Source organism: Geotrypetes seraphini, chromosome 8, assembly GCF_902459505.1.
Source record: "Geotrypetes seraphini chromosome 8, aGeoSer1.1, whole genome shotgun sequence".
Classification (NCBI taxonomy): domain Eukaryota; kingdom Metazoa; phylum Chordata; class Amphibia; order Gymnophiona; family Dermophiidae; genus Geotrypetes; species Geotrypetes seraphini.
In genome coordinates this window covers 191707585-191722244 of record NC_047091.1, presented here as the reverse complement: position 1 = coordinate 191722244, position 14660 = coordinate 191707585, and the positions used below count along the sequence as shown (strand labels likewise).

Below are 14660 nucleotides of genomic sequence, written 5' to 3'. Positions count from 1 at the left end.
GCTGGGCCGGAGAGATCTTGGGGAGCCTCCGACAGTAGCTTTCTCCCCTCTCTGCAGCTCTCCTTTACTTCCCAGCGCAGCGATTCACGAAGGCAGCCTCGGGGCTTTTGCTGAGTCGCGGCTGCCTCTGATGATGCAACTTCCTCTTTCCTCAGAGGTGGCGCGACCCAACAAAGGACCCGAGACTGCCTTCGTGAATCGCTGCCCTGGGAAGTAAGAAGAGCTGCTGGCAGGGGAGAAAGCCACTATCAGAAGCTGCTGGGCAAGGGAAAAAAAGGGACAGCTGCTACTGGAGAGGGAGAAGGAGAAGGAGAGATGCTTCTGGGAGGGGAGGAGGGAAAGGAATCTGGGAAGCTGCTGGGCAAAGAAAAAAAAGGGACAGCTGCTACTGGAGAGGGAGAAGGAGATGGAGAGATGCTTCTGGAGGGGAGGAGGGAAAGGAATCAGGGAAGCTGCTGGGCAAGGAAAAAAAGGGACAGCTGCTACTGGAGAGGGAGAAGGAGAAGGAGAGGTGCTTCTGGGAGGGGAGGAGGGAAAGGAATCTGGGAAGCTGCTGGGCAAGGAAAAAAAAGGGACAGCTGCTACTGGAGAGGGAGAAGGAGAGATGCTGCTGGGAGGGGAGGAAGGGAAGAGAGTTACTGCTGGACAGGAGGAGGAGGGAAGGGAGAATGAAAAAAGGAAGGAAAACAGCTGGCAGAGAGATTAGAGGAGGGAAAGGGGAGACACAGGCATGAGAAAGTAGAGAGATTGATGATAGGAAGGGGTCAGCAGAAAAATAAGCAGAGAGGGACAACGATGATAGATCTGGTGTAGGAGAGATAAAAATGAAGAGAGCAGTGAAGCTGGAATGAATCATGTAAAAAGGAGAGAGGGGCACAAGCTGGATGGAAAGGGGAGAGGGGCATAGAAAGAAGACAGATACCATATGGAAGGGGGAGAGGACAGACAGTGGATGGAAGGGGCAGATGCTGGATTGAAGAGACAGAGAGGTCAGACGCTGGAAGGAAGAGAGTGAAAAGAAGATTGAAAGCAGAAACCAGAGACGACAAAAGGTAGAAAAAAATAATTTTATTTCTATTTTGTGATTAGAATATATCAAATTTGAAATATATATCCTGCTAGAGCTGGTGTTAGACATAACTGGGGACTGCAAAACCCAGGCAGTGCTTCTTTAGCTTCCAGCTGGCTTAGGGCGCTCTCTGACCAGGGGGCAGTTGCCCTAGTTGCACTCCCCTAAAACTATTCCTGTCATGTGTGACTTCAGTATTCTGTTAGCATGATATTTCTGTGTAGCATTCTGTAATAATTTGGCTTGTTCAGTTTTCTTGATAGTAGAGGGGATATATGTGAAGGGGAGGGGAGACAGGGGTTTTGTTGATCCTTGCTCTGAATTATTTGTATTTATAAAATGACAATTTTACAGAATATTGTTTCTTTTTATACTTTAATAAAATACATTCAATATAAAATCATAACTGAGGCTTGTGTGGATGGGATCAGATGATTTGTGGGGACCGAGCTCACGGAGATGGGGCGGAAACGGGGTTTTTAAATTTTAGTCCTAGTAGTTTGCCGGTCCACAAAATACCGGTAATTCTTTTTTTTCTGCCGGTCCACGGGTGTAAAAAGAACATAAGAACATAAGAAGTTGCCTCCACTGGGTCAGACCAGAGGTCCATCTCGCCCAGCGGTCCGCTCCCGCGGTGGCCCATCAAGTTTATGACCTGTGAAGTGGTTTCTGACCCCTTCTATGACCTACCTATAGTTCTATCTGTACCCCTCAATCCCCTTATCCTCCAGGAACCTATCCAAACCTTCCTTGAACCCCTGTAAAGTGCTCTGGCCTATCACATCCTCTGAAAGCGCGTTCCATGTGTCCACCACCCTCTGGGTAAAAAAGAACTTCCTAGCATTTGTTCTAAACCTGTCCCCTTTCAATTTCTCCGAGTGACCCCTAGTGGTTGTGGGCCCCCACAGTTTGAAAAAGGTTGAAGAACACTGCCCTAGAGGAAATGAGGGACAGGGGAGATATGATTCAGACGTTCAAATACTTGAAAGGTATTAACGTAGAACAAAATCTTTTCCAGAGAAAGGAAAATGGTAAAACCAGAGGACAAATTTGAGGTTGAGGGGTGGTAGATTCAAGAGCAATGTTAGGAAATTCTACTTTACGGAGAAAGTGGTGGATGCCTGGAATGTGCTCCCGAGAGAGATGGTGGAGAGGAATACGGTGATGGAGTTCAAAAAAGCATGGGATGAACACAGAGAATCTAGAATCAGAAAATAGTAGTAAATATTGTAGAACTAAGGCCAGTACTGGGCAGACTTGCACGGTCTGTATATGGCCGTTTGGGGAAGGATGGGCTGGAGAGGGATTCAACAGCTGGGAGGATGTAGATGGACTGGAGTGAGCTTTGACAGAGACTTCAGTAGTTGGAAACTAAGAACAGTACTGGGCAGAGCTTTAGATTCTTGCCCAGAAATAGCTAAGGAGAAAAAGGAAACAAAAAACCTCAACAAATTTTTAGATTGAATCAAGTTGGACAGACTAGATGGACCATTCGGGTCTTTAGCTGCCGTCATCTACTATTTTACTATGTTACTATGAGGGAGTAAAGTGTTTTAACAATAAAAAAAAAAAGTGCAGAAGTCTAAGAGACTAGTAGAGGACGAAGAATGAGATACCAATATGCATTGCCTCAGATCAGTGGAAAGATATTGTACCTGATATCAAGGCAATGGAATAATGAAACAAGACAGTGGCGTGGTAAGGAGTACAAGGAAAGGCAGTGATTAATTTTGCTGAAGTGGCCCCTACAGTGCAGGTGAAACCTGCAAGAAAGGAGACTATTCCCAGATCTTCGGAAGCAGACTCCCTCCCTCTCTGGGGACTTTCAAACTGGTTGCTTCAGGGCCCATAATTTAAACTTTTAGAGGAACAACCAACAACAAAAGGTGATAATGCCTCTGTATAGTCCTTTGAGGAGAGTGTGGCGAAGTGGTTAGAGCTGTGGTCTTGAACTCGCAGCCCGCCAGGTACTATTTTGAGGCCCTCGGTTTGTTTATCATAATCACAAAAGCAAAATCAATCAGTTTCTTGATCATATGTCTCTTTAATAGATAAAGACAGACTGTTCACCCTCTCCAAGGTAGGGAGAACTAGAGGGCACTCTCTAAAGTTGAAAGGGGATAGATTCCGTACAAACATAAGGAAGTTCTTCTTCACCCAGAGAGTGGTGGAGAGCTGGAATGCTCTTCCGGAGTCTGTTGTAGGGGAAAACACCCTCCAGGGTTTCAAGACAAAGTTGGACATGTTCCTGCTAAACTGGAACGTACGCAGGTGAAGCTGGACTCATTTAGAGCATTGGTCTTTGACCTGAGGGCCGCCACATGAGCGGACTGCTGGGCAGGATGGTCTGACCCAGCAGCAGCAATTCTTATGTTCTTTTGTTAGCTATAAATTACAATATTATTATTAAGACTTAGCCAAAAGAAAGATTTATAAACTATAAAGAGTTTTACCTCATGCAAAATTGTCATTTCTTTAATAAAGACATTAACTATTTTTTTCTGAGGCCCTTCAAGTACCTACAAATCCAAAATGTGGCCCTGCAAAGGGTTTGAGTTTGAGACCACTGGGTTAGAGCTACAGCCTCAGCACCCTGAGGTTGTGGGTTCAAACCCTGTGCTGCTCCCTATGGCCCTGGGCAAGTCACTTCATCCTCCACTGCCAGGACAGATGGGGAAAATGCTTGAAGTACCTGGCGATTGATATACGCCAACGCCGTGACACTGTCTGAAAAGACCCTGGTCGGACGGTCCTGAACCATGGACTGAAACGCCAGAAGCGCAAGCCTGATCGCCCTCAACTCCAGCATATTGATCGACCACTGGGCCTCCTCCTGGGACCAAACTCCCTGCGCCGAGGCCTGCAAGCACTGGGCTCCCCAGCCCAGAAGACTGGCATCCGTCGTAATCACGACGTCAACTTACAAGTCCCAATCCCTTTCCCTTTAGTGGGGCCTGATTTGGAGAACTGTGTCCCAGCCTGGAGATTATATGTACACAGAATGGAGGCGATCCAGAGAAAGCCTTCCAATGACAGCTAAAATCCTAAGAGATGGACCTAAGTTAGTGTATTTGAGGCAGTTATATGTGGGACGATGTTACATCTGAAGCCCTCATTGGACATATATAGAGGGCCGTTTTTCCTTATCATAACTGGGGTAGCCATACAAATGGTTACGTGCAACTGGAAGAACTGGGATCGCCTTAACTTTAATTTTTGGTGAGCAAGTTTATGCTTAACTTATAGATTTGAAAAAATGAACGCAGATATACTGGGTCATACTAAGAGATTTAAGTTAATCTGGGGCCCTTTGATATCTTTTATGGATGCGTTGTAATTGGTTTTTCCTTTGATCCTATTGGTATATTGCACACACACCCAGGGAGAGGGAGGGTGGGAGAGGGGAGGGTTTTATTCTCTTGCAAGGTATTGGTTGGGTGGGGGGGGTTTGTGGGGATTTTGATTGATTATAAATGCATATATGATTGATGTTGTTTGTGTAGATACTGTACTGCATTTTTGTTAACTTTGGAAAATCAATAAAGATTTAAAAAAAAAAAAAGTGTACCTGAGAGAAGAGGGCAAGCACGACAAACATTCAAGAGGGCATTTCAAACTGTACATTTTGTAATAAAGACTGAGTCTTTGCCCCTAGTATGTACACAGTTTTATTTTGTAATCTGTGTGTGTGAAATTCTTCCCATGACCAACACATGCCCAGAAATGCCTTGTCTTAATATGGTCAAAATTACTTCTACCCACACTAAGGGTGGGCCTTTTTTAGACAGCCAGTTTAGGTGAATAGAATGTGGGGAGAAGACGCTGAAAGGAAATGGGGAACAGAGATGAAAACTGAATATGAATTAAAAAGTATATAGGGTTTCTAAAGGAGTGAAAGGGAGAAAAGATGGCATGGGCTGGGCAGACTACATAGGCCATATGGTCTTCATCTACAGGCTCAAAGGTCAACTATATATGGCAGTGGCCTTGAGGACTCTCTGGAGCACAACTCATGAGCCCAACATGCAGAGCTATCCTCTAACCTTAAGGACGATTTTCTTATTTTCTTCAGTTATTAACTACTTACCTGCCGGACTCTCTCTCTTGCTTGAATGATCTTCTTTCGGAGCCACTCACAACGAGCTGTGACCAGAGCAATGTGGCCTCGCACTCGCTCTTCCTTCTGAGCAGAGAGAGAGAGAGAAATTGCAGTCAATGGACATGAGGGGAGCAAGCAGCAAGAGTCAATATCATCTCACTGAGTGACAAAGAGCAAGCCAAGTTGGTGAGTGGAAGGCTATGTCCATAGAAATGTCTAACAAACATCCACCAGGCTTCCTTCAACTGTGATGGAATAGCCCCAGGAATGTACTAAAGCACTGTTCTTCAACCGCCGGTCCGCAGGAAATTTCTGCCGGTCTGCACAGGGCTGGCAAGAGTAAGGTGACCATAGGTCCCGTTTTCAGACCTCCTGTCCCATAGTCCCAAAGCTGTGCTCGGGGACAACAGGACAGGCGATCATTTTCTGTCTCTACCTGTTGCGCAAAAAAAAAAAAAAAGCCTCTCTCCTTCCTTTCCCTGGGTCGGCTGCTCTTACGGCCCTGCTGCTGCTGCTATTAGAGCCGACAGAAGTTTTCTTTCCGAAGAGAACATTCTGGGCCAGCCAATCGCTGCCTGGCTGGCCCAGAACGTCCTCTCTGACGTCAGAAAGAAGACTTCCTGTTGGCTTTAGCAGCAGCAGCAGCAGGGCCATAAGAGCAATCGACTCAGGGAAAGGAAAGAGGGAGGATTGCTTTTTTTTTTTTGCTTGGCATGGAGGGAAGGAGGTAGGCAGGCAAGCAGGCTGGCTTTGGCCAGGGAGGGAGGGAGAGAGGTAGACAGGAAGGCAGGCTGGCTTCGGGGGTGGGACAAAGTGTGGAAGGCAGTGAGAGGGACATAGGAAGGAGGCACTGGGGGCACTAAAGACATGGGAAGGGGCACTAAGGACATGGGAATGAGGCACTGGGGGCACTAAAGACATGGGAATGAGGCACTGGGGGCACTAAGGACATGGGAATGAGGCACTGGGGGCACTAAGGACATGGGAATGAGGCACTGGGGGCACTAAAGACATGGGAAGGAGGCACTGGGGGCACTAAAGACATGGGAAGGAGGCACTGAGGGCACTAAAGACATAGGAAGGGGCACTAAGGACATGGGAAGGAGGCACTGGGGGCACTAAAGACATGGGAAGAAGGCACTGAGGGCACTAAGGACATGGGAAGGAGGCACTGGGGGCACTAAGGACATGGGAATGAGGCACTGGGGGCACTAAGGACATGGGAATGAGGCACTGGGGGCACTAAAGACATGGGAAGGAGGCACTGGGGGCACTAAAGACATGGGAAGGAGGCACTGGGGGCACTAAAGACATGGGAATGAGGCAATGGGGGCACTAAAGACATGGGAAGGAGGCACTGGGGGCACTAAAGACATGGGAAGGAGGCACTGGGGCACTAAAGACAGGAAGGGGTACTAAGGACATGGGAATGAGGCACTGGGGGCACTAAAGACATGGGAAGGAGGCACTGGGGGCACTAAAGACATGGGAATGAGGCAATGGGGGCACTAAAGACATGGGAAGGAGGCACTGGGGGCACTAAAGACATGGGAAGGAGGCACTGGGGGCACTAAAGACATGGGAAGGAGGCACTGGGGCACTAAAGACAGGAAGGGGCATTAAGGACATGGGAAGGAGGCACTAAGGACATAGGAAGGAAAGAGGGAGGGAATAGAAAGGGACAATTCTTGGGCCTGAGTGCAGAAAGAAAGAAATGAAAGAAAGACAGATGGAAACGCTACCAGAGACTCACGAAATCACCAGACAGCAAAGGTAGGAAAAATGATTTTATTTTCAATTTAGTGATCAAAACATGTCAGTTTTGAGAATTTATATCTGCTGTCTATATTTTGCACTATATTTGTCTATTTTTCTATAGTTATTGAGGTGACCGAGTTCGCAGAGATGGGGCGGAAACGTGGTTTTTAAATTTTAGTTCTAGTAGTTTGCCGGTGCACAAAATAATTATTTTATTTCTGCCGGTCCACGGGTGTAAAAAGGTTGAAAAACAATGTACTAAAGAACCGAGCAAGGATCTGTGGCGTGGAGGTCACAGGTAAGCTTGGGCCACACACCGGTCACATGCAGGCTGTCATAAAAATTCCACAAAAAGTCTCTATTTACAAAGGCAGCACACTTGCTTCGAACTACACTCAGGAATGCACAAGTGCTGCGATATCTGCTGCGTGTGTACTCTATGCATATACACCATATTCATAAGAACCTAAGAATAGCAATAGTCCATCGAGCCCAGTCTCCTGTTTCCACAGTGGCCAATCCAAGTCCCTGGCAAAAACCCAAAGAGTAGCAGCATTCCATGCTACTAACATAAGAATATAAGAACATAAGAAATGCCGCAGCTGGGTCAGACCAGTAGTCCATCGTGCCCAGCAGTCCACTCACGCGGCGGCCCTCAGGTCAAAGACTAGCGCCCTAACTGAGACTTGCCCTACCTGCGTACGTTCTGGTTCAGCAGGAACTTGTTGAACTTTGTCTTGAATCCCTGGAGAGTGTTTTCTCCTATGACAGACTCCGGAAGAGTGTTCCAGTTTTCTACCACTCTCTGGGTGAAGAAGAACTTGTACGGAATCTATCCCCTTTCAATTTTAGAGAGTGCCCATGTCTGGGCAGACTAGATGGGCCATTTATGAGACAAGTAAACCAAGTGAGAAAACGTGCAACAGAGTAGGTACCCTGGAAGGTGTGAAAATATGAAGAGGGATGGTCGAATGTGGCAGCTAAAATTTAATGCTAAAAAAATGCAGAGTCATGCATTTGGGCTGGAAAACGCCAAGGGATTAGGTGCAGTATAGGGGGTAAAGTATTTCAGTTCAAGAAGAACACGATCTGGGGGTGATCATAAGAAAATAAAAGTTGCCTTTGGAGCTGATGCTTAATTTTCATTTATTGTATGTCTGGGTTATCTTGTGTAGATTTTGCTAATGTATTTCATTTTCCTCCACTTTGAGCTCTTCATGTTGAAATGATATAAATAACACAGAAGCAAAGAAGGCAAATATCATTTGGTATTATTGGGCTTCACAGGTGCAGCAACTCTTGGTTTGAGAAATGAGTCCAGACAAAGCAGTTCTACTGGAACAGCAGTTTCCCTCTTTTTATATTAAAACACCTGTTGTGAATTTTGCTGTTCTCTCTCAAACTTTTTTGCAAAGCAACTTTTTGATTCAGAATACAGCGGTTAGAATGATCTACGGCAGGGGTGCCCAACGCGTCGATCGCGATCGACCAGTAGCTCAGGAAGGCAACTCGAGTCGATCGCACTCGTGTTGCCGTCCTGATCTACGATTTCAGCCCCTAGCGAACTTATGCTCCGGGCTCTAACGTGTGCGTGCAGGCTTCTCTTCTCTTCCCTCCGAAACCGGAAGTTATGCCCGGGGAGGGGGGGGAGAATGGAAGCCTGCACGCACATGTTGAGAGCCCTGAAGCAAGCGTTCGCTACGGGCTAAGGCAGGAGACATGTTACTGAAGCATTTCCTCTTCTTGCTGCCGGGTCCTGCCTACTTTCTGTTTCCGCGAAGGCAGGACCCGGCAGCATTTCCCCCAACAGTTCCTCGCGATGCTGGTCGGCCGAAGTAGGGAGAGGTTGGGGCGGCGTCGGCTTTCGGGCCTGTTATTGGTGGCGGTTTGGGTCCTGGTCCCCGATGGCAGTTTGGGTCCCCGATGGCAGTGGCAGTGTCTTGGGGGAGGGCAGGGAGAAAGAAAGAAAGAAAAAGGGCAGGCAGGGAGACAGAAGGAAAGAAGAGAAACAGAAAAAAAGGAAAGGGAGGCAGAGAGAAAGAAAGGGCAGGGAGAGAGGAAGGAAAAGTTGGGGGAGGGAATGAGGTGTGGAGGAGAGGAAGCATACAGGCTGAAAGAAGGGAAGAAAGACTGGATGCACAGTCAGAAGAAGAAAGTGCAACCAGAGACTCATGAAATCACCAGACAAGGTAGGAAAAATGATTTTATTTTAAATTTAGTGATCGAAATGTGTCTCAATTTATATCTGCTGTCTATATTTTACACTAAGGTCCCCTTTTACTAAACCGCAATAGAGTTTTTTAGCGCAGGGAGCCTATGAGTGTCGAGAGCAGCGCTGGGCATTCAGCGCAGCTCCCTGCGCTCTAAAAACTGCTATCGTGGTTTAGTAAAAAGGGAGGGGGGTATATTTGTCTATTTTTGTATGATTGTTACTGAGGTGATAGTGCATAGAGTCATCTGCTTTGACCTCTTTGAAAAACCCTGGAATAGGAATGATAATTAACATTTTCTATGTGTACAGTGTGCGTTGTGTTTTTTTAAAATTTTATTGTTGGTAGATCATTTTGACTTGGTCATTTTAAAAGTAGCTCGCAAGCCCAAAAAGTGTGGGCACCCCTGATCTACGGTCTTAAAAAAATATGATCATGTGACTCCATTTTATTGTGAATTGCATTGGCTGCCAATGGAGGCTATAAGGTCATATATGGTACCATTCCGTCTTATAGGGTTAATAGATTCTCTCTAGCATTGTATAAAAATAGTAGAAAGTCTCATGCCCTATTCACCTTTCCATCAGTACAGGGCTGTAAAAGTAAGAAATTTCCGGACCATACTTTAGCATTCCAAGCAGCTTCACATGACAGAGAATTTCGATCGTTATTGCTTGGAGCCTGTTCTTATAAATATTTCAGAACTCAACTGAAAATCTATCTCTTTTCAAACTACTTGGTCAAATAATTTCTGTCTCTCATTCTTAAATTGTTTTTAGTTTATAATCTTTTGTAAACTGCGTAGAACTCATGGTTATGCAGTTAAGAAGTATGATATTATGTTATATTATGTTTGAAATCTGGATAGAGCATGGTGCGGGTATGGAGAGGCTGGGAATGTATTTTCCTCTCTGGCACCTATTCCATATAAAGCTATATTTTGAGGGGGGTGGGGCGGAGCGGAGCAGGGTAGCATTTATTAGGTGGGAAGCAAAGGGCCTCGCAACTTCTGGAGGTAGGGGATTTGCTGACTTTTGATGAATTTAGGGAGCAATTTCATTTGGAAGGCATAACATAACATAATAACAGATTTCTATATCGCATAACCCCCTTAGTTCAATGCGGTTTACAAAAGATTATGCGGTGTCAGGTCAAAAGCGCGCCGGGACAAAGGTGCGCCCAGACAATTGAGTGCAGCGCGGAGGCGCACGCCGCTCAAAATTAATGTTTTCAGGGCTCCGACGGGGGGGCGTGAGGGGGGAACCCCCCACTTTACTTAATAGACATCACGCCGCGTTGTGGGGGCGTTGGGGGGGGTTGTAACCCCCCACATTTTACTGAAAACTTCACTTTTTCCCTGTTTTTAGGGAAAAAGTTGTTTACAGTAAAATGTGGAGGGTTACAACCCCCCAAACCCCCCAAAACGCCGGCGCGATGTCTATTAAGTAAAGTGGGGGGGTTCCCCAACAAAACCCCCCATTGGAGCCCCTAAAAACAGTAATTTTGAGCGGCGCGCGCCTCCGCGCTGCGCTCAATTGTCTGGGCGCGCCTTTGTCTTTCGTGCCGTTGTCTATGAACCAGATTATGCTATGAGTGGATACAGAGATAATGCAATACGCAAGAATTAGCTAGCTACAAATTTAGAAAAAAGAAAAGTTTTCTGTATTGTTTATAAGATATTGATCTGGTCAGTAATGGGCGGAATTCTTTATCGAATTTAGCTGCTTGATAGGAAAGACAGTGTCTATGATATTTATTATTTTTACAGCCCTTAACAGAAGGGAACATAAATAGGGCATGGGATTATCTACTGTTCCCGTGAATCATAGTAATAAATCTATCGACAAGGTAAAACGGAGCGGCACCAAAAGCGACTTTATAGGCTTGGCGTGCGCACAAGATGGAGGTGTAATCGCGATGCTCCTCTAACCCGGGCAACGGCTTGATTATTTTAAAGTATATTAAGTCTTTATTTCTTCCCTGTAGTAGTAGCAATTGATATAGGAAGATGGCAAGTACGTGTCAGGTGAAAATTGATACGGCTTTCGCGACTGCAGGGACGGCGAAACGCGTCAAACATGATCATGTGACGCCATCTAAAGCCCCACTTCCTGAGGAAGTAACTGAAGAATTGGATAAAAAAGAGGTAATGGCGGAACTGCGGAACATACAAAAAATGCTTCAGGACAACGCAATTAAAATAAATGAAGTTAAGGAGGAGGTCTTAAATATCAACAGACAGATGGAAGTCGCTAACCAACGAATGTCTCTACTGGAGAACAAAATGGATCAAATGGAGTTGAACACAGCCCAATGCAAAGCTGATAGTAAAACTATTAAAGAAATGCAGAGACAATTAGAAGAATATGAGAATAGAGGAAGAAGAAAGAATTTGAAAATTATTGGCTTAGCTGAAGGTTTGGAAGGGGGGAATGCTATTCAATGCTTGGAAAACTTATTACCTAAGATACTACAGTTAAATTTTAAACAACCCCTAGAAATAGAACGTGCACACGGATTCCAAACAAACAGTCAGCAAGTCTAACAAGACCAAGGTCTTTGATTTTCAAACTTTTGCGTTTCCAGCAGGCAATTACTATATTAAACTTGGCCAAAGCAGACAAAAACCTGAATTATAAGGGCTCCAAGTTATTATTTGTGCCTGACTTCGCAAAAAACACAGCAAACATTAGAGAGCAATTCCTCATGTTAAGACCTCAAATGAGAGAAAAAGGGCTTACTTACGGATTATACTATCCGTCAAAAATGAGAGTGACCAGTGGAAATAAGTCCTTATTTTTTGAAGACCCGGAAAAGTTAAAAGATTTTTTGTCAAACAACAAAACAATGTCTATGTAAAAGAATTGGATTATTCAACATGGTAAGAGTGAAGTTTATTGGTTTCTGAACATGGAATTCGATCTGGAGGAGGAGACTTGAAGAAGAAATGGAAAAGAATATGATTTTTGGAAGCAACACAAAATAAAATATTGTTTCCTTGAAATTGTGTCACAAGATATAAGGAATTGATTTTATTGATGGACTGGAAAGATTAGAGACTTCAAACACCACTGTTTCAAGAGGAGTTCAAAAAGAAGAAATCCAAGTTGCTGTTCTTGCCGGATTTCGTAAATAACACTGTGTACATACGAAAATAATTCCTCCAGTTAAGTCCTCAAATGGAAGAAAAGAGGCTCACATATGACTTGTACTATCCAAAAAAAAAAAAATGTGAGTGACAAATGGTGATAAATTCATATATTTTAAAGATTGGAAAAGTTAAAGGACTTCTTGACAAATTCTGAGTCAATGTATATTTGATTGGTTTTAATTTAATATACCTAGACTTTACAATATTTTTGAGGATTTTGGACAAGTTAATTTAAAGAACAGGATGGTCTATAAAGAAAGGAAAAGACTAACATCTAACAATAAGATGCAAAAGAAAATGGATGAATTCAATTATATTTAACAATCTAAAGATGAAAAGAGAGACCTATTTAGCAGAATCTCTAGTTCGCTCCTTAATGAAAAAATATTCAGGTTCTGAAAATATCAACTTCAGTAAGAAAAGATTATTTTAAATGCATCAGTCATGCTTATTGATAAAAAGTAAAAGAAGAGTCTATATGATGAAATTGGATACAATTTTAACTGAGCAATATTTGTTGTTTTCTGAATATATTATTGAATGGAGAAGATGGACCAATGTGTGTTGAAGATGTCAATGGAATAGTCAAATGGAAAAAAGGAGCCAATATTTCTGTATTTTGGAATGGTCATGGTAAAACTTAAGGATATTCAAGAAAGTTAGGAAAATGTGAATTAATTAATAGAAGTTGAATTCTGTTGTATGAAGTTGTTGTATGGAGATGATTAACTAAAATTTCATTTATAAGATATTAGAGGAGGATAAAGGAAAAAAAAATTCATCTGCTATATGTTGGAAATATGAATTGTTTAATAGGAAAGATGACCTATCTTTGATTTTAAAGTTTATATAATTTCTAACTTGGATTATATTGAGTAAGATTTTATTATATGGCAAGCAGTAAATGGATTTAATGTCAATGTTATAAATTAATAGTCATGCAAAACATGGAATAGTTTTTAGTTGAAAGTTTAGGGCTGATTGAGACTATTGTCTTGATAACAAGGATCATATATATATAATTTCTTCTATTGTAAATGGCAGTAAAACATTTATGGTAATGGTAAGATATAATTTGGTAAATTTGAGTTAATTGGAAAAGTTTTAAATGGATTTTATGACAAACTTCTTTAATATAAATAATTAGGATTACATTATTGCAGTGAAATTATTGCGGGATTACTTGATTTATAGTGTATTAAAGAATAAATCTATTACTTTAAATTTTGTAAAAGAAAAGATGTGATGGAAGTTGCCTGGGGGGGTATTGTGATTACTAATCCTATGTGTGTTCCAAGGCAATCAATTTATGTGGGGGGTGGGGGAGGGAAAAGGGAGGGGGGTTCTTCAAATTCCGGGTGGGAGGATAGGGAATGAAGGGATTGAAGAGGATCATTTTATTTTTTTCAATGGTTATAAACTGTGTAATGGTGTCTAATCATATTAAATTAAATAAATTTAAATATTATTGTTGGTTTATATATATGGAAATAGATGGAGATTAAAATTTTTTCATTGAATGTCAATGGCCTTAACCATCAAATAAAAAAAAATTTTTTTTTAAATGTTAGCTTTCCTAAAGCAACAAAATGCTGATTTGTATTTTATTCAGGAGATGCAACTATCAATGATGGAATCAAAAAAACTGGAAGGGGGTTGGGTACGCCAAAATTTTTTTGCCCCTGCAGTTAGCAAGCCGGGGTTGCCATATTAATAAATAAAAAATGTACAGCTAATTTTCAGCTGACTGATTCGGATCCTTTGGGTAGGTGGGTACATGTAAAAATGAGCATGGGAAATACTACCCTGGAATTGTTCAATGTATATGTCTCAAATACGAATCAAATGGAATTTTTTAAGAATCTACAACAATTACTACTCCCACTGGCTGCTTTTAATTTAATAGTGGCTGGAGATTTCAATGCTGTAATGGATCCATTAATGGATAAAAAACCAAGTAAAATTATGAAGTCACTAGGGTTAGATAATTTGGCAAAATCTTGTAATTTAATAGATATATGGCGTATACTTCATTTTAATGATTGGGAATTTTCCTTTTGTTCACAGGTCCATAATTCTTTTTCAAGAATAGATTATATTTTTGTCTCGAATCAAATAGTTCAGCGAGTGACAAAAGCCACCATAGATCCTATCATTTTATCTGATCATGGTGGTGTATGGATTGAATTTCAGTTTGATGAGCAAGATTATTGTAAACCTGTATGGAGATTTGATAATTCATTGATTGCAGATGCAAATTTCCTTGAAGAATTTAAATTAAAAATGATTGAATTCTTTCAACTTAATACTTCAGAAGATATTAACATAGAAACGTTATGGGATGCATTTAAGGCTCCCATGAGAGGTAATATT

At 42.7% G+C, this 14660-nt stretch overlaps 1 protein-coding gene across 1 annotated transcript in view; it reads right to left on the bottom strand.

Moving 5' to 3' along the window:
• The window catches only part of LZTR1 (leucine zipper like transcription regulator 1), a 115723-nt gene that overhangs the window by 30016 nt on the left and 71047 nt on the right, over positions 1-14660 (bottom strand). The window contains exon 12 of the mRNA XM_033955529.1: positions 5157-5252. Within this exon, the coding sequence (XP_033811420.1) occupies positions 5157-5252 (96 nt within the window). The remainder of the gene's footprint in view (positions 1-5156; positions 5253-14660) is intronic.